The 27,413-nt window shown below is 49.7% G+C and overlaps 1 protein-coding gene across 2 annotated transcripts; it reads right to left on the bottom strand.

The window, feature by feature from the left end:
- Window positions 1–420: 420 nt before the first annotated feature.
- TNS4 (tensin 4) lies at window positions 421–26,393 on the bottom strand. 2 transcript variants are annotated; one of them, XM_060203546.1, is made up of 13 exons: window positions 26,259–26,393; window positions 21,382–21,896; window positions 12,411–12,828; window positions 10,923–11,350; window positions 7,267–7,353; window positions 6,840–6,965; window positions 4,746–4,838; window positions 4,566–4,643; window positions 3,678–3,749; window positions 2,767–2,935; window positions 2,122–2,190; window positions 1,865–1,891; window positions 421–1,168 (listed from the first exon to the last, which is right to left on the bottom strand). In XM_060203546.1, exons 2-13 carry the CDS (start codon window positions 21,800–21,802, stop codon window positions 1,027–1,029), a joined length of 2,130 nt encoding a protein of 709 aa, XP_060059529.1. In that variant the 5' UTR covers window positions 21,803–21,896; window positions 26,259–26,393; the 3' UTR covers window positions 421–1,026. The 2 variants fall into 2 exon arrangements, with proteins under 2 accessions (XP_060059529.1, XP_007531103.1); XM_007531041.2 differs by having other exon boundaries at window positions 10,923–11,347.
- Between the last annotated feature and the right edge of the window lie 1,020 nt (window positions 26,394–27,413).

The raw sequence follows: 27,413 nt of genomic DNA, 5'->3' as shown, positions 1-27,413 counted from the left end.
GGGGTGGGGTGAGGGGGGGAGAAGGAGGATGGAAGAGATCTCCCAGCTTCTTTGTTGCCACTTTATATGCTTGGCTCTCTGCTGCCCCTGTGTGGCTCTAAGGCTAGCTTCTTCTTCTTCTAGCGTTTGCCCTTCTTCCGTAGCCAGTCAACAGCGTCAGGTTGAGCCTGATGTAAAGTCTCGAGATCTCCTTTGAATCTGGAGAGGTGGCAGTCGTTGACTATGTGGGTCATAGTCTGTCTGTAGCTGCAGGGGCAGCTGATGTGTGTGCGTGCGTTGGAATGAGGGCAGGGCTCAGTCAGCTTATGTCTATTCTGGAGAACAGGGGTGTCCCTGCTTCCACACTCCAGGTGCAGTTTATAAAATACTAGGCCAGTTGTGACACACCTGGGGGATGCTTGCTAACAGAGACACAGAAAGAAAAGAGGAAGCTGATATTCATTTGTAATGGTAGGGACAGAACTTAAAGACTGCTGGGTCGTCCCTGACCGTGAGAAGCTGTGTCCTTCCCCCACCCCCTGTTAAACTGCCCTCTGGCTACACAGGGCTGAAGAAGCGAGAGCAGGTGTATCCCTTGGTCCTGGGAATAGCTGCCCATAGAGCTACCAAGGAAGTAGGAAGTCAGTTCTTCTAGCACCCCCTAATTGCCACTGGACAGTTATGGGTCTCTAGGCCAGGGTGCCGTGTTGCAGTGTCTAATCTGATGGCATCAGAGGTTGTATTCACATGGTGATGGTGGTGGGGGTGGTCCTTAGGTGTGGGTGTGCCTCAGACTCACAGGGAGGTTCAATAAGTTCATCGTTCTGTGAAGAACAGTCCGGCCTACTGGCCTCTTTTTGTGGCCAAGGAAACTGAGGTCCAGGACAGGGGTGTGGATAAAGGTCACCTCTGAAGGGGACAGCAGGTTTCAGGGTTTCAACTTGGTATGACTCTATTCCAGGTTGGTCCATCAGCATGGCAATTGGCCCTGCTCCAGGAGTGGAGGGGGATCCAGCCCCCTGGGATGTCTGGCCAGGTGCACAGGACCTATACCCGCTCTGTGTCCTGCAGCAGTGCGCTCACCAGGCTGGTGACCTGTGAGGCTGGCTGGACTGCATCGTACTCCGCAAAGAGGTGGCACACATTCTCCTGTGACTCTGTCTGGCTCTTGGCCACAAACCCAAAGATCCTGGAAAAAGAAAGAAAGCTGCCTAAGTAAGGGGTGAGAGACTGAGGGACTGGGGGAGGGGGACATACACTTAGCCCATCCTCTTCTTCCCCTTCCCTAGACTCAAAGCTCCAACATCGGATCATTTTGGGGGTGACATAAGGGTAGAGCCTGCTTCTCCCATCAGAATGGGAGGTCTCTAGTTTGAGACTGCCTCATTTTGAATCTGGCTCCACAGCTCATGGGTGCTCCTTCAGAGTAGAAGTACCACAAGGGTGAGGATATGCCTTTTTTTTAAAAAAAAATTTATTTATTTATTTATTCATTCATTCCCTTTTGTTGCCCTTGTTGTTTTATTGTTGTAATCATTGTTGGATAGGACAGAGAGAAATAGAGAGAGGAGGGGAAGACAGAGAGGGGGAGAGAAAGATAGACACCTGCACCTCCTTCACTGCTTGTGAAGCGACTCCCCTGAAGGAGGGGAGTTGGGGGCTTGAACCGGGATCCTTATGCCAGTCCTTATGCTTTGTCTGGCTCCCAAGGATATGTCTTAACTGTCTGACTTCTGCAGATCAGCACCCCTTCCCCCCTGGATGAGACTAGAGGCTCTGCAAATCAGTATAGGACCTCCCTCTTTCCCTGAGTCCCTCCATGTTGGGCTGAGCCTCTGCCCCAGGGAGATCTGTTATGGTGACCAAGTGGACAGGGAGGCCTTACCAGGAGGGCTTGCAGTACTTTTGCCACCTGTGGGAGAGGAAGGCAGACAGTAATGAATGCCAAGGCTTTGCTCCATTCCACCCGCCTCTGGCTGAGCAGTGGGCAGAAGGCCAGCTGCGTCCCCACACCTACTATGCCCCACTTCCCCCTCATTCTGTGCCCAGATCCTGTGACTGCAGCTCCAGAGTCAGCAGAGAATCTTGGTGGGCAGCTAGGCCCTGGAGAGCCTTCTTAGTTTGGCCCAGTCTTAAACTTACTTCCGTTGCTCAGGATCCATGCCACAGAAACGCAGGGTGCCCAGTGGGTAGTGACGTCGGAAAAACACCCTGAAAGGAGGGGGACAGGGGCAGCTTGTGAGAGAGAGCCTGTGTTGTTGTCCTGTATGCTGTGACCTTGCTCACTGCTGCGCTTGGGGTCTGTGTTTGTACTTCTCTCCCTTCACGTTCACAGTCCTCCACCCACCCTGTTGTTTACCCATCGGAGAGAAATGTGATCTTTCTCCAACCCTGCACCGGGCTCCTGCTAGACTGTGCATCCCTGAGTCCAGGAAGGAGTGACCTCTTCTCACTGTGTCCCTGTGGTCAGCTGGCAACTGGCCTGTGTATATGGCATCAACAAATCAAGTCAGATGCCACCAGTGCCTGATCAAACCTGATTAATCCCATCTCCATTGTCAAGATGGAGTGGGACCTGCAGAAGGCTGACCAGTTGCCTGGAGTCACTCAGTGCCCATCACTGATGCTGTTGCTTCTAGGACACTGAATTCTGACTTCACTGCAGGCCTATAGTCATAGGCCAGCCTATGACTGACCAGCCCCCCCACACACACCTCCTTCCCACATGCCTTCCCTCCAGCTTACCCTGCCCAGCCCCATGGCCCTAGGGCAAGGGAAGGCTCTTACTTCCTCTGGACATCTGTCAGAGTGATGCCCTGCTCCGTGACCTTGAAGTGGACCACAGTGGGTGTGGGGAGGACGTCCTGCTCCAGTGTGGTGGAGATGGCCTTCTTCACCGCCAGGGCTCCGGTCAGGGTCTCCACACTCACAGAGCTTAGGTACAGTGCATGGCAGCCTGTGGGGTGCAGAGGATCCTTGGTGTGGATGGGGACCTTCTAGGCCCTGGGTCTTCCTTTGCCCACATCCAGAGGCTGGATGTGCTTCTGTCTTAGGGAATCTTCTGGGAGGCACCTTCTTTGCAGGCAACATGTGGTTAATTGCTTTTGGGGGCCATCCCCAACCCTCAGAGGACTTTGGGGGTAGTCCCTTGCTTTGCTCCTTTTGGATAGACTTTCTCTCTGGTACCACCTCTCCCTTGCTTTCCCAGTGAGCTGGGGCCCATTGTTGACAGAAGGGAGCAAAGACAGGAACTGGGAGGCCCCTGGTAGGGCAGGAGCTGTCACCAGACAAGTGCTGGTGGGATCTGGCCCCTGACAGGAAGAGGGTCTTTCCTCACTTAAAGCCCCCCCACCCTCCAGAAATCTGATGCCCCAAAGAAACCCCCAGACCTAGGGACCACCTCCATGGTAGATTCCTTAGCCCCAGAGAGACCCCAGCCCGTCCAGAGGTGCAGGATGGGGTGGAACCATCCCAGCCCCACTCCTCTCTTCGCCTCTTTCCCGGGCTGACTGCCCATAGCCTCTCATCCTTTGGGTTTCAGGGAGGGGGGAGGAATGTGACACCTTGTTAAAAATGAAGCTGTGATGGGAAACACGTGTGAGCCTGAGAGTGCGAGTGGTGCGCCGGGTGGGAGGTGCCCTGGCGGGGTGGGGCGCGGGGCATGGCGGAGTCGGGAGCCTGCCAACCCACTCACTCACCCGCGGATTTCTTCACGCTGGACGCCCGGCAGTCTGCAGAGGGGTCCGAGGCTCCGCCTCCACCTCCCAGTTCTGAGCCAAAGCAAAGGAAGGGGCCCGGGAGGAGTGAGAGGAGCCCTCTCTCCCCAGGGACCCCAAGAATCCCTTTGAAAAGCTCCCACCTCCGCCCCTACTTCTGGACGTGAGGCAACCAGGTGTGATTACTGTAATTAGGCAAAAGGGGCCACTTTGGACCCTGCAGTGCCGCAGTCCCGAGCTTGCAAGCTTTTTGCTGTCTCCTTCCCTTCCCCCCTCACAGACCTGTCTTTACTTCTGGAGCCGCCATCACTTAACTCAGGCTCCCTCTGTGCTTGTGTCCTTCCTGGACTCCTCTCCCAGGAATCCCTCTCTACTTCTGCTCCCAGAGAGACCCTCCTTCACTTGGGGGTGCTCTGAGTTGTGCTCTGAGACTGAGTCCACCTCTGCGGACTTTTGCCCTCAGTTACTTAGCTTTTCCAGCTCTTTCTCTTTATGAAATAGGAGAAAGTATCTGCTCAGGGATATAGAAAGAGATGAATGAAAGAATAACGGCCTGGCAAAGAAATGCTAAATGCACAGCACAGGAATGCTAAACCATTATTCTGTGCCAGGCAGCCTGGCCAGAACCATCTCTGTTAATCCCCACATCAGTTTTACCAGAAGGTACAGTGACAGCTGTGCCCATTTCATAGATAAGGAGACCGAGACTTGGAGAGGTTACTGTTCTCAAATTCTTATAGCTAAAAAAGTAGGAGTGTGGTTGGGCCCTAGGGTAAGCTCTTCTGGCTATGATCCTACAAGAATCACCAGGAGCCTTTCTAGTGAGAACTAATAGATTGTATTGCTGCCCCCTTGGAGGCTCGGACCCACCTTTCAGAGGGATGGTGAGCTTGCAGGGCAGGGCCAGGGCCATGATGGAATGCTGGCACACAAAAGCAGAGAGGCTCCCTGCAAGGAAACAGGCAGATTGGGTAAGAAAGCCTCACTCAGTCTGCCTACTGGCCCAGAGGGGTGGGGTTCTCTCAAGGGCCTGCAGGGAGAGGGGCTCACCAAAGTAGGGCTCCTCATCTGCTCCTTTGAGATGCACCCCTTTAGCAGAAGATTCAATGAGGAAGTGGCGGATCAGGTCATTGCTGTCCTCACCTGGACAGAGGAGATAGAAGGCAGGCATGTGGATGGGAGGCCCAAAGTCTTGTGCTAGGCAAACACTAGTACACTGCCTGGCCCACCTCTTCTGGGTCCATCCTGAGGGTAACTTGTCCATCCCCCTGCCTCTGAGTGGGATTGCAAGTAGGAAACCTATCTCAACATCTTTGTCTCCCCCCTCCCCCTGCCCCGACCTTCCCTTGGGGCTCAAGAGCTATAAGTAATGGTTCCTGGGGCCAGGTGGTGGCGCACCTGGTTAAGCACACACATTACAGTGTGTAAGGAACTCTGGTCTCCACCTGCAGGGGGAAAGCTTCACGAGTGATGAAGCAGGGCTGCAGGTGTCTCTCTCTCTGTCTCTCTCCCTCTCTATTTCCCCTTCCCCTCTCGATTTCTCTGTCTCTAATAATAAAATTAAATTAAAAAATAAAAAGAAGGAATGGTTTCTGATGACTTTTTGTTTTGTTTTGTTTTGTTTTTAAATTTTATTTTCTTGTCAGTAGGGTTATCACTAGGGCTCAGTGCCTGCACTATGAATCCACCATTCCTGGAAATTATTTTTCCTTTTTTTAAAAAATATTTACTTATTTATTCCCTTTTGTTGCCCTTGTTTTATTGTTATCTTCATTGTTGGGTAGGACAGAGAAAAATGGAGAAAGGAGTGGAAGAGAGAGGAGGAGAGAAAGATAGACACCTGCAGACCTGCTTCACCGCCTGTGAAGTGACTCCCCTGCAGGTGGAGAGCTGGGGGCTCAAACCAGGATCCTTCCTTGCTGGTCCTTGCACTTTGCACCACCTGTACTTAACCCGCTGCACTATTGCCCTACTCCCCCTCCCTTTTTTCCTTTTTCCTATTTTATTTGATAGGACAGAGAAAAATCGAGAGGAGGGGGGAGATAGAGAGGGAGGGAGAGACAAAGATAGACTGCTTTATCGTTCTCAAAGCTTCCCCTCTGCAGGTGGGGAGTGGGGGCTGGAACCCTGAGCCCTTGCATATGGTAATGTGTGAACTTAACCAAGTGTGCCACTGCCCAGTCCTCCCCCCCCCCCCGCCTCCCCAACTATTTAGATCAAATTTCAATTTATCAGCTTGCTGCCCCCCCCATCCCAGTTGCTACAGGTTCCTCAGTAGTAGGACTTTGCTGGAGCTTGGTGGCACCAGGAGGGTGGACAGTGCCCCTCTGCCTCTCTTTTTCTCTTAGGTCTTGCTGCCTCTGGCAAGACTTCTTTGATGACCACCACTCCCAAAAGCTCATGTTCTGATCTAGACATGTGGAGTTGAGAACTAAGGCTAAGTTTTCACCTACTTGCTCCAGGGGCTGAAGGTCACTAACTCAGAGGTTCATCCTTTCATCTGTTTGTTCTACTAGCCAGGGGCTTAGTGAAGGGCTATTCCCTGGTACCTTGTGCTGTAATGTCCTGATTCTCTCTCTGTCCCAATGAGCTATCTCTGGCGTTTACACAGTGCCTGGAGTAGGGTGGGTATGTGTATGGCTATGGAAACTATGGGCTGGCTATGCTATCATGCATGTGGAAAAGGTTGCCATATCCGGTAAGCTATCACATATGATAAGTCAGTATTCATGTGATGAGTTAGCTTACACCCCTGGCATAAACTGGCATACACATGATAAGCCATTGTTCCTGGGGCCGCCTAGTAACACGCGAGAAGCCCACACACATGTTATTACTACACTGGGTTCCTTTTACAACAACTGGAGAGGGCCTGGGACCTCCTTCTTGCTCTTTCCGCCACAGCAGAGCTGAGCGGGCCTCCGGGAAGTGGGGAAGGCAGAGGCAATGCAGGTTGGCAATGAAAGGAGCAGTTTATAGAACCCCTGCGCTGGAAGGCAGCCAGCGGGGAGAGAATTGATGTGGACCTTCCTCCTGAGACTGGCCTGAAGACACCCTGCAAAGTGGTGGCAGAGGTAGGATTAGAATCCACCACACCCCAATGGCTTCCAAGAGGCCTCGAGTGAGGCCCGAGGTGGAGCATACCTGGTCTGTTGTGGGCAGGTGCTGGGGCCTCTTGTACCTTCAAGGCCAGGCCAAAGGAGCCTCGGTATGAAGAACTATCTCTCACGACAAAAGCCCCCGGCTCCTCCTTCTTTAGCAGCTCGATTGCTGAAATAATTCTTAGGTTAGAGAGTGACTAAAGACCCACCTGCATACCTTCATCTGCCCAGCCCCAGAGGGTCCTCATAAGAGCAGACACTACTCCATCACCATTTGTTTCAGGAAGTCCTTTCCAGAGTCTAGTTTTCATTCCTGTCTCTGTTTTCTCAGGTCATGAGGGAAGCAGGACACTCCCCTTCCCAGGACCTGCCATTTGCCTTCCCCTCCTCTGCCTTGACTCAGGATCTGTCTGATATGGGGTCTAGGACCCAGAGCTGGGTCACTGTGAAACAGTGCTTCTTCCTCTTACCTTGGTCTCGAGTGATGCTTGGCTTAAACCAGTATTTAGATGTGTCCATCACAAACCTCATGGTGGGCTGCATGTCCCTGGTGGGACCTGGAGACAGAATAGGGAGAACCTATAGCCTGGACAGAGGGGAGCTGAGAGATGCTACTCTTCTCTTCTTCCCAGTCGGGCCATTCAACCTCCCAACCCTCCTAGACCCCACTGAATCTCTAACTTGCTAGGAGGCAAAATCCAAACATCCAGAATGCCATGGCATATCTAGCATTTAGGAGACTCCCCTCATATCCTTAGTAACAGATCACAAACAAATAGATTAATCTTAGTTTAATGAGAAACAGTTCCTCCAATCTTGTGTTGCTTGGTGGGGGCTGACACAAGGGATAAATAAGGGATTGTGAGATGTATTTTTGTTAGGTTTCACTGTCTTCTCTCTTAGTCATCCTATGAATCCCTTCTCCATTTTGGAAAAGGAAATGAAAGGGCAGGGGTAGACAGCATACTTGTTATACAAACGGACTCGCTTGCCTGAGGCTCCAAAATCCCAGGTTAAATCCCCCAGTCCCATCTCTATTACCTGACCCCCTGAGAAGAGATTTTTGACTCTGATTTGGGACAACTGTTTTGCTCCTGGAGCCCAGGGGACTAAGGGGACTGAGAACCCACCGAGGATCTTTATTTATTTATTTTTGGAAGTTTATTTATTATTTTTTGTGAGAGGGATAGAATGAAAGAGATCAGGGCATGGATTGGCTCTGGCATATGAGGTTCCAGGAAATGAACATGGGCTTTGACCCTGCAAGTTTTGTGCACCACTGCTGAACTATTTCCTGAGCCCCTCTAGGGTGATCTTTCACTCTCCAATAGTACAGGGACTTAAAGTGACATTTGTTTCATAGAGTTTTATAGGATCCCAGGATATAACATATAACTAGCTCTATCCTGAGCTTTACCCAACCAGAATGAGAACACCCCCAGGCCAGGGAAGCATGCTTTCTGAGATGCCTAACTGCCCTTTTCCCTGCCTCCCACCCTCCCTCCCTTCCTTCCTTCCTATCTATCTATCTATCAATCATCTATCTATCTTCTCTCTTTCTTTGCCTTCAGGGTTATTGTTGGGGCTTGGTGCCAGCACAAGTCCACTGCTCCCAGTCACTTTATTATTATTATTATTATTATTAGGACAGAGAGAAATTGAGAAAGGATGGGAAGATAAAGGGAGAGAGAAAGATAGACACCTGCAGATCTGCTTTACCACTTGTGAAGTATCCTCCTGCAGGTGGGGACCATGGGCTTCAACCTGGGTTCTTGTGCTTAGTACTATGTACACTTAACTGGATGTGCCACTGCCTGACCCCTCCAACTACCCCCTTTCCCTAGTTTCTAAGATGGAAAGCTATGATCACCAGCTTCAACATCTTGAAAAGTGTGTTGTGGTCAGACAAGAATAACTAACTCATTATGGAAAATGTACAGAAATCCTGAATGGTTTGTCCTTGAAAGACAGAGCAGATTCTAAGGTCTAGTTGAGTAGGTGGCCTAGTGATAGAGCACAGGACTAGCATGCATGAAGTCATGGGTTGGGTCCCCCTCACAGCAGTACACCAGAGTGGCACTCTGGTTCTTGTTCTCTCTAATAGCATACTCAATACATCTTTAACGAAGAACCCCACAGAATCAAAGGCATCACTGTCACATCATTTTCTCTTGTTACATTGACATTGTTTCCCGAGTGGAAGTGAGCTGTGGGTGCCCTCAGTGTTTACTTTGATCTCTGTTCTCAAAGAAAGAGGAATGGCTGAATGAAGGGGGAACAGGGATGATGGCAGGGGTGGGGAGGGACTTTTTTTTCATGGTTGGGTGCTAAGGTTTGCCTGGTTTTCCTGCTGTGTGTTCTGGCAGGCTTTGTTCTCTCTGGCCGCCTGCAGTCACAGACTCCGGGAAGGAGGGTGTTTGCTGTTTTGTGGTTTTCCGCTGTCTGAGTTGGAATGCATTGTCTCTGGTATCCGACCTCCACCCGCCTGTGTGCTCATCATCCACGCAAGTCAGTATGTCACTGGGCTTAGTCATCGAGCCCACCACATCTATGTCCTGAGGGTCTCCTGGCTCTGCTTTCTCTCCTCCACCCCACTTCCTGTCCTGTCCAGGTTCAGGTCCACTTGACAACTTGTCTGAATCACTTCATCATGAAAACTCAAACAGAGCCAGATAAAAACTGCCCCCCGCAAAAAAAAAAAAAAAAAAAAACCACAAAAAACCAGGCCCTATGACTGCCTGAGAATAGACTGAGCACACACCCCAGTCCCATGATTCTCCTGATGAGACTCTGATGATCCTTATAATCTACATGGTAAAACCCCCTCTTGGAGCTTGGTGTTCAAAATCTTCCACTAACTGGCCCCAAATTACTTTTTTTTTCTTTTCTTTTTCCCCAGAGCATTGCTCAGCTCTGGCTAATGGTAGTACTGGGGATTGAACCTGCCCCCTGAGAACCTTAGGCATAGAAATCTTTTGTGTAACCATTCTGCTGTCCTCCACCCCCTCCTCCCATTACTCTCAATAAATTCACTCAGCAGCCAGTATCCCAGACGTTGCCTCTCTGGAGCCCGTGCTCCCACACCTTCATGATGGTATATTGGGAATGCTCTTCCTGTCCTGCACTGCTCATGACTTCTTGCTCCACTCTCCAGATCCAGCTCAGATGTCACTTTTTCCAAGGAACCTTATAGTTCTCCAGACTGCAAGAATTACTTTCTTCTCTGTGGTTCAATGCCTTTTTTTTTTAAGTTTTACTTTTTTATTATTAAATTCATTCTTTTATTTTGATAGGACAGAGAGAAGTTGAGAGGGGAGAGGGAGATAGATAGAGAGATAGAGATAGAGGGGGCAGGGGTAGATAGCATAATGGTTATACAAAGAGACTCTCTTGCCTCAGGTTCCAAAGTCTCAGGTTCAACCCCCTGCACCATCATAAGCCAGAGCTGAACAGTGCTGTGATAAAAAAAAAAAAGTTAAACCTAACAATGGAGAGAGAAAGAGACACACCTGCAGACCTGTTTCACCACTCCTGGATTGTTCCTCCTGTAGGTGGGGGTTGAGGGGTTCAAACCTGATTTCTTGCACTTGGTAACCTGTATACTCAATCTCAATTGGGTGTGTTACTGCCTGGCCCCTAGAATGTGTTTTTGCCTCTATGTTTCCCTTACTCTATAGAGATCCTTGGTTGTTTCTCTTTTTTTTTTTTTTCCCTTTTGTTGACCTTTTCTTTCTATTGTTGTAGTTATTATTATTGTTATTAATGTCATTGTTGTTGGATAGGACAGAGAGAAATGGAGAGAGGAGGGGAAGACAGAGAGGGAGAGGGAAAGATAGACACCCACAGACCTGCTTCACCGCCTATGAAGTGACTCCCCTGCAGGTGGGGAGCCGGGGAATCGAACCGGGATCCTTACGCCGGTCCTTGTGCCTTGCACCACCTGCGCTTACCCCACTGCGCCACCACCCGACTCCCTGACTGTCTCTCATTCTAACTTGTGCCCATCCCTGTGTCCTCCATACCTGGAATAGTGGTGGACACACAGTGGTTACTCAGTGTGTGAACTGTCCGTTTCAGAAACCTATTGGTTTTCCACAGTATGTTTATGGTTTTGGGCACAACATACCTTCTGGGGATGTGGTGAGAGAGGCATCTGGCAGGGTCTGGCTGTGACTCCTGGTTGCTGGACCAGAGTTGCTGGAAGTAGCAGCCCTGGGTTGGACAAAGTCCTGGTGTCCTGGGGCCCACTGGGGTGGGGAAGATCCTGGTTCTGGGCAGCCATTGATCAGCACAATGGGTATGTCCACCATGGAGTTGGTGATGGATGGGGGGCAGCTGCTGGCATGCTCCTTGGCCAGTGGTGGGGAGTGGGTTGCTTTGGCTTGGACTGTACTTAGGCTGGAGTTGCCAGGGGCCTGGAGGTCACTGGCTTTCGTGCACAGGGACACTGGGCCAAGGCTGTGGAGGCTGGAGAAAGAGCTGGCTGGGCTTTCCAAGGATCTAGGAGATGACTGATGGCTAGAGGTGCTGGAGTAGAGGAGAGACTGGCTGCTGCTGGGAGAGAGGATACAAGAAGGGCAGTATTGAGGGGACATTCAGGGGCCAGAGTCAGGTTCTGAAGTTTTGTAGGCTGGGTGCCCATGGTTTGGTCAAAGACAGTACTGCACCCCTGCCCCCCTCATAGCCCGGAGCAGAGGGCATGCTACTTGATCCCTAAGGGAAGCTGAAAGAGACAGAAATGTCCCTGCCTTGTAGAGCCTTTGACCACTTAAGGAAGTTAATGGACTAACTTCTGCATGTTATGTGGGCTTGGGCTGGGCCAGTTTTCACCCAGGTAGGTATGACTGAGTTGTCACCCCACCCCCTTACTCTCCCAAGACCTGCATGCAGGCTGGACCATGTCCACAGCAGATACAGAGGGAGAATGCTAACTAGAAGAGGAAAAAAGGGAAGGCCCGTCTGCTCCCTGAGCTCAGAGGCCCATGCTAATGGGCATGGCTATGAATCCCAGTCTCTTTATCAGCAGTGGCCTTGGCACAGTGGCCTTGGACTTGATGTGGGGACAGGGGTCCCCGCAGCTTGGTCTTGCTGGGTAAGATATGTGCATGGCCACTCTATTGCCAGGTCTGCTGAGAACCAGGCTGGGACAACTGTGAATAATACCCAGGCAGCTTTCCCCTCACCCCCTGCAAGGTCTTGCCAATAGCCAAAAGGAAGGAGGATTTTCTTTCCTAAATGGTTAGTCCCAGCTCCCCAAACTCTATGTACCTTCCTGTGTTTCAAGGGTTTAAGAAAAGCCTTCCCAGTGATGAGCTGTGTGACAGCTGGAAAGAACACAGGAGAGTCTCATTAATATTATGGTTCTTTCCCTAAGAGGTAAGTCAAAGTCAAGATTTGACTGTATTGAATAATAATTTAAATGCTTGAGGAAGGTCAAGATACAGAGGAGCCCAGGTTTTGCTCAGACACAGCAGAGTGCCCCCCTACCTCCATGAGCTGTGTATGTGTGTGTGTGTGTGTGTGTGTGTGTAAGAGAGAGAGAGCCAGAGAGAGAGAGATTGAGAGAGAGAGTGTTGTGGAGGTAACATCAGAAGCCATAGTGGGAGTGACTTACCTTCCAAATGTGTAGCTGATGTCAGATGCTGGGCTGGCTGACAGCACAGAGATCCTACTGCCCCTCTGGGGGGCCAGAACTCCCAGTCCCTTCTCCAAGCCTAGAGAAGCTACTCTTGGGGAGCCCAAGACATTGGGACCCAACGTTTTGCTTCCCATACAAGGAATGGCGATGCTGGGAGAGGATGGGGGAGGATAGGAAGGAGTCCCAGGATGAAGGCGTTGGTGCCCCGTGCCTTGGTTCCCGGAGAAGATGAGGCTTTCGTTGCTGCTCCGAGTCTCTCTGGGAATGTCTCTGGAAAGCAGGAACCCAACACTGCGTGGGGAGCCAGAGGGTGGTGTGACGGATGGGCTGGAGCTGCGCTGAGGAGCATCACGGCCCTTTGACCTGGTGGAGGTCACCTCGATGTACTTTATATCTTTGGGTAAAGAAGCAGGGCATCAGTGAAACCTGGGGATCTGAACTCACAAAACTCTAAGTCTGGAAGGGTCCTTGGACCATCTTTCATACAGATTAGTAAACTCAGGTGTAGAGTTAGAATCAGGCTCAATATCCAGTGCCACTTTCGGGCCCAGACCCAGCCACTCTCTTTGTGGCATCTTCCCTTGGGTGAGGGATGCAGTGAAAGGAACTCAGTCATTGGAGTCAGACAGCCCTAGTTCTCAGATTGAACTCTGTCACTTACTCTTTGAGACATTGGTAAAATAAAGTCCCCATCTGGAGCCTCAGTTTCCACATCTGCAAACAGGGTGTCTATACTTAGACCCTTTGTGTTAAAGTAGGATGAAACGAGATATTTGTAGGCAGTTCAGCCCTGTGCCTGGCACATAGCCAGCTCTTTAAAACTTGGAGCCCAGGGCTGGGTGGTAGTGTAGTGGGTTAAGCGCACATGGCGCAAAGCACAAGGACTAGTGCAAGGATCCTGGTTCGAGCCCCCAACTTCCTACCTGCAGGGGGATTGCTTCACAAGTGGTGAAGCAGGTCTGCAGGTGTCTATCTTTCCTCCTCTCTGTCTTCCCCTCCTCTCTTGGTTTCTCTCTGTCCTATCCAATAATAATAATAATAACAACAAGGGCTACAAAATGGGAAAAATGGCCTCTAGGAGCAGTGGATTCATAGTGTAGGCACTGAACCCCAGCGATAACCCTAGAGGCATGATCTTTCTCTCTCTCTCTCTCTCTCTCTCTCTCTCACATACACACACACACACACACACACACACACACACACACACACACACACATACACACACACACAAACTGGGAGCCCTTGAGGAGATAGCCTAGTTGCTAAGCAAACAGCTTTTTTTAATTATTAAGTTTTTATTATTATCTTTATTTATTTATTGGAAAGAGACAGCCAGAAATTGAGAGGAGGAAGGAAGCTAGAGAGGGAGAGAGACAGAGACATCTGCAGACCTGATTCACCACTCACAAAGCTTTCCCCCTGCAGGTGGGGACAGGGGGCTCGAACCCGGGTCCTTTTGCCCTGTAGCATGTGTGCTCAACCAGGTGCGCCACCACCTGGCCCCACAAACAGCTTTTATGTCTGAGGCTCTGAGGCCCCAGGTTCAATCTCTAGCACCACCATAAGTCAGAGCTGAGCAGTGCTCTGGAGAAAAACAAATTAAAATGAAACTAAACAAAAAACAAACAATAGAAATCAAAAAGGGCTGGGCAGTAGTGCACCAGGTAAAGTGCACATCACGCTAAGCGCAAGGACAGGTGTAAGGATCCCAGTTTGAGCCCCCGGCTCCCCACCTGCAGGGGGGTCACTTTACAGGTGGTGAAGCAGCTCTACAGGTGTCTATCTTTCTCTCCCCCTCTCTGTCTTCCCCTTCTCTCTTGATTTCTGTCTGTCCTATCTAATAACAATAGCAATAACAACAACAACAATAATACAATAACAACAACAAAATGGGAAAAAATCGCCTCCAGGAATAGTGGATTCGTAGTGCAGGCACAGAGCCCCAGTGATAACCTTGGAGGCAAAAGAAAAAAAAATACTGGGAGCCCTCTTCCCTCATGATGGCCTCACTGGGCAGGCTGAAATGACAAGGTGTGTGCCAGTACCTTTGATGCCTCCGCTGCTCAGGGTGGTTGATAGCTGTTTGCCGGTCTGTGCCTATGGTGAAGGCAGGGCTGCTCCACTGTGGATCAGGGGAAATCCCTGATGCCAGGCTCTACCTTGAGAGGAAATCTCTGGGGTGAGCCTGGGTCCCAGAGTTTGGTTACCCACCCCACACCCCAGGTGATTCTAGCATGCATCAGGCTGCATTATCAACCTGGGATGCAGAGTCTCAGGCTCCACCTGGGTCTGCTGACTCAGAATGTACATTTTAGTGAGACACTGGAATCTGGGTGCACTTGAGAGTTTGAGAACTCTGCTGTAGACTGGGTGCCCCTAGAGGGCACGGCTTGCTGATTTATGGGGCTGTGACCGCTTATCAGATATGCCTTCAGCTCCTGACTCACTCTGATGCTCTCTCCAGTGACCTAGTGAGGCATATAGAACTTCAGAATGGGTGTGTTATTGTTCTTTCTGGGATGAAGATGGGCACCCTTCCTGGGGGCCTGATGGAGGGCAGCGGTCCTGTCTCCTTCTGGAGGACTGGGCATCCTGCCTCTGGTTTCCTGGGATGGGCACCTGGGTGGTGCCAGCAGGAACTGCACCTTCAGGTCCTGTGTGCCTGTGCTGGCATCTCACCCCTTGGGCTCTGACACACATACCGCCCTGTGCCCACCTGTGACTGTGGAGTCCCTGCCTGCCCTGGCCCGCTACTGGGTAGGGCTTTCTGGCCCTGCTCACGGTTGCTGCCTCTCTTCAAGCCTGCTGGGTTGGGCTGGGGGTGGAGGATTGCCTCAGATGAGGGGGCTGGCAGGCTGAGGAGCAGGCCTGGGTTTGTCATCAAACCTAGATGTGAGTTCTGCAGTGCTATTTTCCCGCCAAGAGGTACCGGGTATCTTTCCTACTGCTTGGAGCCTCAGTTTCCTTCTCTGCAAAGGAGGGATGTAAAGGCCCCTTCCTGAGGTTGTGTTGAGGATGACACACCTGAAGCCTGGCCCCAGTTCCTACCTGAAGGCTTTTTGGGGTTAGTACTAGCCAGATGGCTAATACTTTTTGGACAAAGTGGGGTATCCCACAGTTGAAGAAAGAAAAGAAAGGAGCATTTGGCATAATGTGCTATGGGCTCCGAAAGAGGTCTTGGAATGGGGTGGGTTCTTTTGGAAGGCTGGCAAGCACAACTCCTATTTTTATAGGGCTTTCTAGAATTCATACCCATAGTCCCCTCAAGGCTCACAACAACCTTTCAGCCAAGTGCTAGCAGGCCCTGCTTTTACTGAGAGGAAACTGAGGCTCATAGAAATATGGGAGTGGAATGAGCATTTATTGCATACTTTTTAATAAAGGTTGGTATTTATTGAATGCTGTGTGCCAGAACTGCTGCAGACATGTTACCCCCCTTAACTCACTTAGCTCTCAACTCTATGGAAAAGGGAGTGATATTAATCCCATAGAACAGATGCGCAATCAAGGCTCAGAAAGGCTGAGTGAGTTATCCAATTCCACACAGCCAGGGAGTGGAGGAATCTGACTCCTGTTCCTGTGCTTTGTCTTTTTTTTGGGGGGGTGGTGGTAGTGGTGGTGGGCAACTCTTCCAGGGGAAGAGGCTTCTTGGTACCTTTTCTCAAGACCTTGCTCTGTGAGAAGGTGCTTGGCTACTCTGGGGAGGATCTGGACCTTACTTTGGGCCTCCTACTCACTGGGTCCAAATACCCACAGAGGCCATGGGTGCTTGGAACTCAAGGGGGAAAGGGAGGGAGGAGTGTGAGTCATTTCTGTTGTCCTGAATACGGTTGGGGTTGGGGGGTTCCCACCCATCACTGGGGTGCAGCCGCTGTTTACAGGCCCAAGGGGCAAGTCTGAGCAGTGCCGGGTGTTTGCAGGCGCCAACACTGGGCTGGGGTGGTGGAGGTTGGGGGTGGGGACATAGGTCTGAGGCAGAGAGGTAGTTATTAAACACATTTACCTTGGGGTTGGCAAACAGCTTAGCCTGGCAGAGACTAGTGGAAAATGCAACATGAGGTCCTGTTCCAAAGATGGGAGTGGGGTGGTGGAGTGGATAAAGGGTTATGGTGTCTGCTTCTAGAAGCCATGTTTCCTCTGGGGGGGGGGGTGCCCCAGAGTACGTCGGCAGAGAGGTAAGAAAATGGTGGTGGTGTGGGGTGGGGGTGGGGGGAAGAAACCCAGGGGGAGGTTTATGAGTGCCAGGAAATGGCACCTCATAAGTGAAGCCTAAAGGCTGCCTCTAAGATAGATTCTGTGAAGCCCCAGGTGAATGGGAAGCTAGCTCAGGACTGTGGGGACCAGAAGCGCCAAGCTGAGTCCCGACCTACTACATACCAGCTATCCCTGGGGCCTGGTTCCCTTACTGGGAAGGCAGGGTTGCCAGGGCTTCCTTCACAGTGTTGATACTGGGATTACCTGTCAGTAAAATCTACCCTTTTATATCCTGGGGAGGAGTCCATGCAGTATGGCTAGTGTTTGGTTTTGCTCAGAGCACCAAGAAACACCTGCTGGCTGTAGAACATGTTTCTGTCAAACCTCAAAGGAACTGCTGAGAGTGGGGGCCTTCCCCATGGGGTGTGTTTGACCAGATGGCCACTCACCACAGTGTCCACCCTGATGTAGGTTGCCACAGGACCTTTGTGACAGGTAGCAGACCACTGAGGGGAGGGCCTGGGGAGCCAGGGACATGGGAGATAGGCACAGCCCCCCACCCCCCACTGCAACAAGCCGGAACTGCCTGTTCTGAGTGATCACAGAGAACTTGTTGGTAGGGAGCTGACTTGGCTGGTTTAAGAGACATCGAGCTCCCAAACATTGTGCGGATCCAGGCAGAGGTGGGAGAAGAGGCCAGGGCAGAGCTAGGGACTTCAGCAGAAACCTCTGGGCCTGGGTGGTGGCAAATTAAAAAAGAAAGAGAGAAAGAAAGAAAGAAGAAAGAAAGAAAGAAAGAAAGAAAGAAAGAAAGAAAGAAAGAAAGAAAGAAAAAGAAGCCTCTAACCACTGTGTGTCTTTGATGCTCCCTGCTTCCCCAGGGGCCGGTGGATACATCTTCAAGATGACAGGTTGTGCCCAGGACATCTGAGAAAAAGTTGCCCATCAAGTCCTGGAGGAAGGGCCATGTGGTTAACAGCTCCCTGCTCCCTGCAGGGTACTCTGCAAACCTGGTCTTGCCCCAGCTGGCCTTGAGTGTGTGGAACCTCATCCCCCAGGGCAGGAACATTCAAGCCCTGGAATTGCTCCTGCCAGTGGTAATTAGGGCCAAGCCACCGTCCCTGCAGAGACATGCCTGGGACTGGCCCCAAGAAGCAGGAAGACTGGAGGGACTGGAGGCAGCTCTTTTAATGGGCTTGGCACATGGGGCTTGGGGGAGGAACAGCAGGCAGGTTAGAGAGCAGGACCCCAAAGGGTGCCAGAGGCCCCATAGACTGGACTCACCTCCACCCCAGAGCCTGAGCCTGCCCTAGGGCTGGTCTTAATTGCAATCCCAGTGTTTAATAAGACCATTTATAATGACTTACAATGTGTTAGGATTTGTGATAAATACCCAACAATTGTTTGTTTGTTTTTCATCCCTGCAACCCACTCTGCAGCAAGAACTTATCCCTCTTTCAGATGAGGGATCTGAGATATAAGGAAGGGAAGGTTGGCCTGACTCCAGTGATTAGGCTAGACTGGACCTTTACTCTACTCCATTGACCTCCCTTTTTTCACCTGTAAAATGGGGATACACTACTCACCTTACGGGGCAGATTGGGAGGATTAAGTTATAGCACAATGCCTGGCTTATTTATTTATTATTTATTTTCAGAGCACTTTTAAACTCTGGCTTGGGTGGTACTGGGGTTTGAAGTGGGAACTTTTGGTGCCTTAGGCATGAAGGTCTTTCTACATAACTACTATGCCAGCTCCCCAGTCTTTGGCATTAAAAAAATTCTTTATAATTATATTTATTTATTGGATAGAGACAGCCAGAAATTGGGAGGGAAGGAGGAGATAGAACAGAGAGAGAAAGACAGAGAGACACCTGCAGCCCTGCTTCACCACTTTCAAAGCTTTCCCCCTGCAGGTGGGGACTTGGGGCTTGAACCTGGGTCCTTGCACATTGTAACATGCACTCAACCAGGTGCGCCATCACACAGCCTGTCTGGCATATTTTTAATAAGTAGAAGTTCTCATGGGTTCTATCGCTAATCCTAATCATACTCCTTAACTCATGCTGATGATTTGTTTATTTATTTTTACCAGTGCACTACTTAACCCTGGTTAATGATGGTGCTGGGGATTGAACCTGGGACCTTTGGTGCCTCAGGCATGAAAGTTTTTTTGTATCACCATTATACTACCTCCCTAGTCCTTTAAGTTCTTGGAGTCTTCTGTCTTCCAGTCTGTCTTATGAGGCTGCTGCTCCTTGCTCTCCATCCTTAGAGTTCACTTGAAACTCTTTGAGAAACTGAGGTGAGATTTAAGGATTTCTAAATTCTCTTAGATGCATGATATACTGGAGTTGGCTTATACTTGGCCCTGATTATTAAAATTTCAGAACTTGGTTCAGTTGGTTTCTAAACTCAGTCATTATTAACAATGAAATTACAGGGCCTGGTTGTAGCACACTTGGTTGAACTCAACATGTTACAGTGTGCAAGGACCAGGGTTCAAGCCCCTGATCCCCACCTGCAGGAGGAAGCTTTATGAACAGTGAAGCAGTGCTGCAGGCATCTTTCTTCTTTCCTTCCTTCCTTCCTTCCTTCCTTCCTTCCTTCCTTCCTTCCTTTCTTTCTTTCTTTCATTCTATCTATCTTTCTTTCTTTCCTTTCAGGGTTATCACTGGTGTTCACTGCCAGCATTATGAATCCACCACTACTGGAGACCATTCCCCCCATTTTATAGGGCAGGACAGAGAGAAATTGAGAGAGGAGGGGTAGATAGAGATGGGAAGAGAAAGATAGACACCTGCAGTCCCACTTCACTACTTGTGTAGCCACCCCCTGCAGGTGAGGAGCTAGGGGCTTGAACTGAGATCCTTTTGAGGGTCCTTGTGCTTCATACTATGTTTGCTTAATCTGGTGCACTATTGCCATCCCCTCCCTTCCTCCCTTTCTTTCTTTCTTTCTTTCTTTCTTTCTTTCTTTCTTTTTTTTTTGCCTCAAGGGTTATTGCTGGGGCTTGGTGCCTGCACTACGGAATCCACTGCTCTTGGAGGCTATTTTTTCCGTTTGTTTGCCCTTGTTTTATCATTGTTGTTATTGTTGTTCTTATTGCTGTCATTGTTGTTGGATAGGACAGAGAGAAAATGAGAGAGGACTGGAAGACAGAGGGGGAGAGAAGGATAGATACCTGTAGACCTGCTTCACTGCTTGTGAAGCAACCCTCCAGCCCTGCAGGTGGGGAACTGGGGGCTGGAACCAGGGTCTTTATGCCATTCCTTGCGCTTTGCGCCATGCGTGCTTAACCCGCTGTGCTAGCACCCGCTCCCCTCCTTCCTCCCTTTCTATCTCCTTCTTCCCTTCTCAAGTTCTCTCTGTCTATCAAATAAATAAATAAACAAAATAAAAAAATTAAATTCCATGACACAGTTGGGGAGGTGGCTTAGCAGACAGGGCACAGGACTTGCACGTGTGAGCCCCCCCAGCACCACATGAGCAGCTGCAGAGCACTGGGCTCTCACTCATAAATGAACAAATCAATCTTAAAAAAAGTCAAACGCTATAAACATAATGAAATACTGTATTTACAACAAAGATATTCAAACATTTATCACACTACATTATTTTACTATTTCCTGTACCCTTCAGGGAATTTATATGTATAATATTGGCAAGGTAAAAATACTATGAAAGGGTCCGCTACTCTCTGTCTCTTTTCAACATCACACCCAGTTACTTATGTTGCTAGACTGAAACTGGCTGTGGTGAGAGAATTTACACTATGAAAGTTAGCAGACACTACAAATTCAGGCTGTCTCCCATCCCATCAAGGAGCCAATGCTTCACCACTCAGCAGCATGTAACTGCAGATCACAACAGGGTTCCCACCTTAAACAGGCACAGTTGTCTCTTCAAGCCTACTGATTCCATTGTGGACCTCCCCAGAGAGGTAGTCCCCCCAATAGAGGCATGGGCCCAGAAAGCAAAACTGCAAAAATTTCAAGGGACTCAGGGTAAGACCAAAGGACAGACAGACACTATGGACCCCACACTTATTAAGTTCTTATTTATATGCATGGCATTATAAAAATTCATATATTATGCAAATGACCTTATTGAAATTCTTTTAAAAACCACATTAAACAGGTACCCATCACTTTCTTTCTCTCCTTCTTTTTCTTTCTTTCTTTCTTTCTTTCTTTCTTTCTTTCTTTCTTTCTTTCTTTCTTTTTGTCACCAGGGTTATTGCTGGGGCTTGGTGCCTTCATCACAAGTTCACTACTCCTGGCAGCCATTTTTTTCCCTTTTTCTTTGATGGGACAGAAAGAAGTTGAAAAGGGAGGGGGAGATAGATGGAGAGAGAGAGAGAGAGAGAGAGAGAGAGACCTGCAGCACTGTTTCATTACTTGAGAAGCATCCTTCCTGCAGGTGGGGAGTTGGGGCTTGAAGCTGGGTACTTGTGCATAGTAATGTGTGCACTTAACCAGGGCCATAACTTTCTAAACTAAACAGATTTTGATAGTGAGAAATCAATCATACACATATATATGATTAATTATATGCCTAGATAATGACTAGTATATATATAGTCAGAGAAACTCAGAGGTTAAGTCACTTAGTTACTTGAACAGTACCTCTCAGCAGGGTATTTTTCCCTGCTCCTCTGATTTGACAGAAAAATCCTGGTTTCTCATGAGTTCTGGTACCATCCTCCACCCCCTCTCCTCTTTTCCTAGTACTGTGACACAGGTCCTTACCCAAAGCTTCAGGCTCTTCCTTCTTGGTCCAGGAGGTAGTGCTGTGGGGGGACTGAGCCCGAGGACTACCAGTCCCTGTGGGAAGCAGCTGGAAGGTAGGGTCCAGTTCTAGAATCATTTGATTGAGGCTCTCCAGGGAGAAGTCAATGTAGGAATCCAGGTCCGCAAGGGCCCCTGAAGTCTGCTCACTAGGAGATGGCAGGTCAGCCTGGGAGGCCTGTTGGAGCCTGCTGGGAGGCCCTTTGTAGGACACAGGGGCCATCAGGGTCTGGGCTCCCCAGCCTTCTGTGGTGTAGTAAGGACACTGAGGTGGCAGGCTGGGGCTGGGTGCTGGGTGCAGGACCCTCCTGGGCTCCTCACAGGGAGTTAAGCCAACTGTGTGACCTCTTGCCAGGAGCGGACTGGACATCACCTGTGACATGGCAGGGACAGAGACCTGGCTGTTTACCTCTGACTTTCAATCAGCCGCACTTACATCCCAGGGATGTCACTTATCAGCCAGTAGCTCCCAGGAACTGAAAAAGATAGGGAATGAAAACTGAGTAACTTTTGAGAGAGGGAGGGTGAGAGGGAGGGAGGAAGAGAGGGAGGGAGGGAAGATGGGAGGGGGAGGGAGGGAGGGAGAGAGAGAGAGAGAGAGAGAGAGAGAGAGAGAACGAACAGCAAACTCAGGATGTCATGCTTGAACATCAACACTTTGTCCACTGTACCACCTCCCAGGTCACATCTTTTGTAGATGGAGCCTCTGACTCCTTCTCTGCCTTGCTCAACAATGGCATAATTATTCTTCACTTGAAAGCATGGATACGAGCCAGACTGCCTGAGTTTACTCTCTGGCTCCACCACTTACCAACTGTTTAATGTTGGGTAAGTTAATTAACTTCTCTGTGCCTCAGCTGCCCTTATCTATAAAATGAGTTAATATTCGTAACATCCTGAGAACAGTGCCTGACACACAATAAACATTATGTAAGTGGTAGTTAAAGCAAACCACTTCAACAGAAGTTTATTGAATATCTGCTATGGCCCAGGCATATTGATTAAATAAATACAAGCCAATGTCTGTTGAGTTAGTTGCTATGTACAAGGGCACTGATATTTACATGTAAAGCTTCTTAAACTTTCCCATAACAACACTATGAGGTAGGTACTATTACCTCACTTACAATCTGAGAAATGACTGGAAAGGGAAAGTGACTTGCCCAAAATTTGTATCACCAACGAGTGTTAGAGCATGACTGGACCCCAGGCTGACAGATGCCAGGGTCCCTGCATGTAAAGCCACTCCATTCAGGCCAGATGATGAAACAAAGAAAGCAGGTGATTGGTCATTATCCATGTCAACAGGGAGGAGGCATTGGCAGAGACATCATGGAGGTCTTCCTGGAGGAAGAGTGATATAAAGGGAAGTAAGAAGGAAAAGCTGAACTAGCTGGGAAGGCAGGTAGGTAGGAGGAGGCAGGTGAGTTAAAAGACTTGGAGGACAGGGGAGATCATGAAATGTCACTGGGGGATAAGAACAGCTAGGATGAACGGAGGGCCAGATGAGTAGGGGGTGGTGGAGGCTGGGGGTGTAGGAGGAGGGAGGGGGAGAGGGGAGGCAACCTGGAAATATCCTGCAGAATCTTAGCCCTGAGGGGGTAATGGGGAGCCAAAGACAGATTTTGAGTCAGGGAGTGACATCATCCCATTGGATGGTTTTCATTCCAGGGGGCTTCTCCAGGAAAAATGTGTCCCAACTCCCTCATTTCTTTCTGAGTGGAAAAATTTCCTACTATTTAAGCTTACTACTACTTATGAGTTTCTTATACACAGATCTAGGTGGGAAGTAAGAGGTTCAGGAGTGAGGCTACCAAGAAAACTTGGAGCATCTGGTATTGGCTGGTTGTACTACCATTATCTTCCCTGAATCTCACTCACCACTCTCCCTCCCCAACTCCCTCAGCACCCTGTCTCTTTTTATTCCAGATGCCTCCACCTTGCCTGATTTGGAGTCTGACCCCCAGTGCTGGAAAAAGCACTGAAATTAACCTGTGGCAGATGAGATAAATGCAAATTTAGATTCAGTTCCCAGCAGGAACAGTTCCTTAAGTTGTTACTCTCACCCTCAGTTTCCTCTGCTTGGATATACGTGGGTTCGAGACTCTGCTCCCCACCTGCAGGGGGGATGTTTCCCAAGCAGTTGAAGCAGATTTGCAAGTGTCTCTCTTAGTCTCTCCCACTCTATCTCTTCCTCCTGTATCAATTTATATTTGTCCTAATTAAAAAAAGAAAGGAAAAATAAAAAGAAAAGAAAGGAATGAGAAGAAGAAGGAGAAGAAGAAAAAAAGGAAATATGGCCACCAGAAATAGTGGATTCATGTCCCAGCACCGAGCTCCAGCAATAACTCTGGTGGTAATAATAATAATGGTTTTCTTTGTTCCTTTTTTTTTTTTTTTTTTTTTGTCAGAGCACCAATCAGTTCTCTGGCTTATGGTAGTGCTGAGAATTGAACCTGGGAGCTCAGAGACTCAGGCATGAAAGTCAGTTTGCATAACTATTATGCTGTCTTCCCAGATTGGTGGTAATAATAGTAGTAATAATAATAGTAATAGTAATAATAATCAACAAAGAATTCCTCTCCTGCATCCTCCCAGACACAGAATCAATGGGCCTCTGCTTGTGAAAGCAGCTAAACAGTTTCAAATGTTAGAAATAGAGCTTCTTGTAGAATAGGACACATCCAAACAAAAAAAAATAGCAATAAATTTCAATTATTCCTCACTTGCTATGTGCCAGGCACCAATCTATAGGTTTTGCACTTGGTAATCCTTTGAATTCCTGCACAACCTTCAAAATTATTGTGCACCCATCACCATTCCACTTTACATAAAATGATAGTGAGGCTCAGGGTAGTCAGCAGATGGGAGATTCAAGGCCAGGCTATGGGACTCTGTATTTTTTTATATTTTTGCCAGCAACGTTATTGCTGGGGCTCTGTGAATACACGAAAAATCTAGTGCTCTGAAAGGTAAGCTTTTCTTTCTTTTTATTAGGAAAGAGAGAGAAATTGAGAGGGGAGGGGAAGATAGGGGGAGAGAGAGAGAGAGAAAGAGAGAGAGAGGGAGAGAAACACTTGCAGCCCTGCTTCCCACTTGTAAAGCTTCTCTCTTGCAGGTGGAGAGTGGTTGGCTCTAAGGTGGGTCTTCACTCACGGTAGCATATGCTCTCAACTGGGTGCACCACCGCCTGGCCTCAAGGGACTCGTAATCTCTTACACTACATAGTTCAAATACAGGGGGCACTTGGGGTCCAGAGAGAGAGGCTGTGGTTTGAGGTCATGAGGTGAGCCAAGCATAAGAGCCCAGCCCCTTTCTGCTCCTTGGCTACTGCAGGCCCCACTGCCAGACTTCTTGGCAGGGCCTTGGAGGGGCGGCATGTCCTGGGCTTGGAAAGTGTGTCTATAAATGGCAGAGGAAGGGACTGAGACTTGGAGCTCCTTCCAAGGGGCAGCTGAGGACAGGGCTGTGGCTTTTTCCTCACAGGCTCCAAGGGCCTGGTTGTGTGGGGGCAGAATCTTGAGACACCCTGTAGGGTTTTTGTGGGTGGGTCCTTGCAGGGAAGGCTGGTGTTATTGACCTTGCAGATGACATAGGGGGCCCTGGGTCTCCCTGCATGATCAGGGCTAAGGATACCTGCTCGCTGGTTTAGAAGCTGCTTCTGTGCCTCCCTGGGCAAAGGTCCTTTCCTCTCTGGGCCTGAGTTACCCCATTTATAAAATGGGCTTATCTTGCCAGCAGACCCTTAGTGCACATTCACTGCATTCTCCCCACCGTTCTGTGAGGCTGGGAGGTTAAGGTTTTGTTCCAGGCCATACAACCCACAACATCCTATTGGGACTGGGATTTGAACTGAGGTAGGCTTGGCTCCACAGTAATAATAAACCTGCTATTCCATAGGTGTAGGACCTTTTTTACCTCTGCCTAGAACCCAGTGTCACCACCTGTCCTCCTTCTAGCCTGTCTACACCACTGCAAATTCTCTAGCTCTTTCTTTCTTGATCTAAGGGGAGGGGATGACTCCTGGGGCTCTGGAGAGTGTGTGTGTGTGTGTGTGTGTGTGTGTGTGTGTGTGTATCGGGTGTGTACTGTGGATTGAGAGGGCTCTCTAGCCAGCTCTGTCCTTAATATGAGTCCCTCCTACCCACTGCTCCCCATACTGTTGAGCTAAGGTTTCCTTCCTTGTCCCCAGTTCCCAGAGGCAGGGCGTCCTCAAGACTTGGTCAACTCTTTCTTCCTCACCAGCTCCTCACCTCAACTTCTTATCCTGACTTGCTCTCCTCTCCCTATAACCCCAGGCCCCTGAGAGCAGAGGGTAAGGGAGGGAAAAGCCCAGGTGTCTCCCAAAGCACCTGGCCTTAAAAACCCAGTGCTCCCCCAGGCCCATCTTTGAAGGCTGGCTTGTAATCCTTCCTTTCTTCCCTCACCCAAGAGCCCATGAAGCAGGCCCTGGGGTGTCAGGCAGTGCGGCACAGGCCCAACAAAGGCCATGGATTCCTGGCAGCCTCTGAAGGACCCAGGTGGGGCCTCTGAGCCTCTGGGCCAGGTTTTAAGCTCTGGATTGCTTGGAGGCAGGGCGCCTGTGCTCTGTGATCATCCCCTTAACCTCTCGGTGACCTCACACAAGCTCCCCTTTCTTATCTGTACACTGGGGTACAGATTTCATTCCAGGGGCTGTCGTGCTGAGATGTTCTACCCCCACCCCCAGTTCTCCACCTTCCCTGCAAGCTCCTAGAGAAGTAAGGGAGCTGAGGAACAAGCAATCCACACTTCTCAGGTCAGAGGAGGTGTGATTGCTCCCTCTCTTCACTTTGGGTGGGGTGGGGGGAAGCACCCACCTGGTGTCCCGGGGAACAAGCTGCTGCATTCGTTCCAGGCTTCAGGCACTGGCCGGCTCAGAGCCCAGGTGAGGGTGCCCAGGTGAAGATTGGTGAGAGGCACGAGAGGCACTGCACACCTCCTGCCTGCCTTAAAAGCAGCCTGCCCTCCCGCCTTCCACTGCCCCCACCCCACGTGGCCCCGCCCTCTTGCAGGTGGGGCTGGCATAGCCAATGGTGAGGGAAGCGATGGGTGGTGGCCTAGCTTGGCAGGCGCTGGGCTTGGGTGTGTGTATACGTGTGTGTATGTGTGTCTGTGGGGGGGGGGGGGCTCCCACATTTCCTGCTTGTGCCCCACCCACACAGGAGCACGTGCTTAGGGAAACTTTCCTTGCCCAGGGGGCCCCTAAGAGCAAGGCAGGCTGTGGGTCCTCTTCTCACTGTGTGGCAGCCTGGGCAGACAGTGAGGTTGGGAGAGCTGGCAGAGTGAGGGCTGGGCCTTGGGAAGGCAGGATGTCAGATTCTGTCCCTAGCTCTTCCCTACTTGCCCCTCCCCCAACCCTCCACCAGCCATTCTGAACTGCGTCATGGCTAGGAACTCATTGGAACTGAGGCTGGACACAGATCTTTTTTATTCTTCCTCTCTCCTCCTCTTCCTCCCTTCCCTCTTCTTTCTTCTTTGCTTAAATTAGAATACTTGTTAGGGAGTCAGGCGGTAGTGCAGCGGGTTAAGCACTGGTGGTGCAAAGCGCAAGGACCAGCGTAAGGATCCTGGTTCGAGCCCCCGGCTCCCCACCTGCAGGGGAGTCACTTCATAATCGGTGAAGCTGGCCTGCAGGTGTCTATCTTTCTCGCCCCCTCTCTGTCTTCCCCTCCTCTCTCCATTTCTCTCTGTCCTATCCAACGACAATATCAATAACAACAACAATAAAACAACAAAGGCAACCAAAGAGAATAAATAAATAAATATATAAAAATAAATAAATTAGAATACTGTTTATCTCTGGCTATTGGTGATGCTTGGAATTGAACTTGGGGCCTATTGCACTGCCACTGCATTGTCTCCAGCCACAACATTTGTCTCTTTCTTTCTTTCTTTCTTTCTTTCTTTCTTTCTTTCTTTCTTCCTTTTTTCCCTGGAACCCGTGCATACATGATTTCACTGCTTTCTGGGCT

The sequence above is a fragment of the Erinaceus europaeus genome, chromosome 12 (genome assembly GCF_950295315.1).
Source record: "Erinaceus europaeus chromosome 12, mEriEur2.1, whole genome shotgun sequence".
Taxonomy (NCBI): domain Eukaryota; kingdom Metazoa; phylum Chordata; class Mammalia; order Eulipotyphla; family Erinaceidae; genus Erinaceus; species Erinaceus europaeus.
This window is presented reverse-complemented; position numbering and strand designations above follow the sequence as displayed.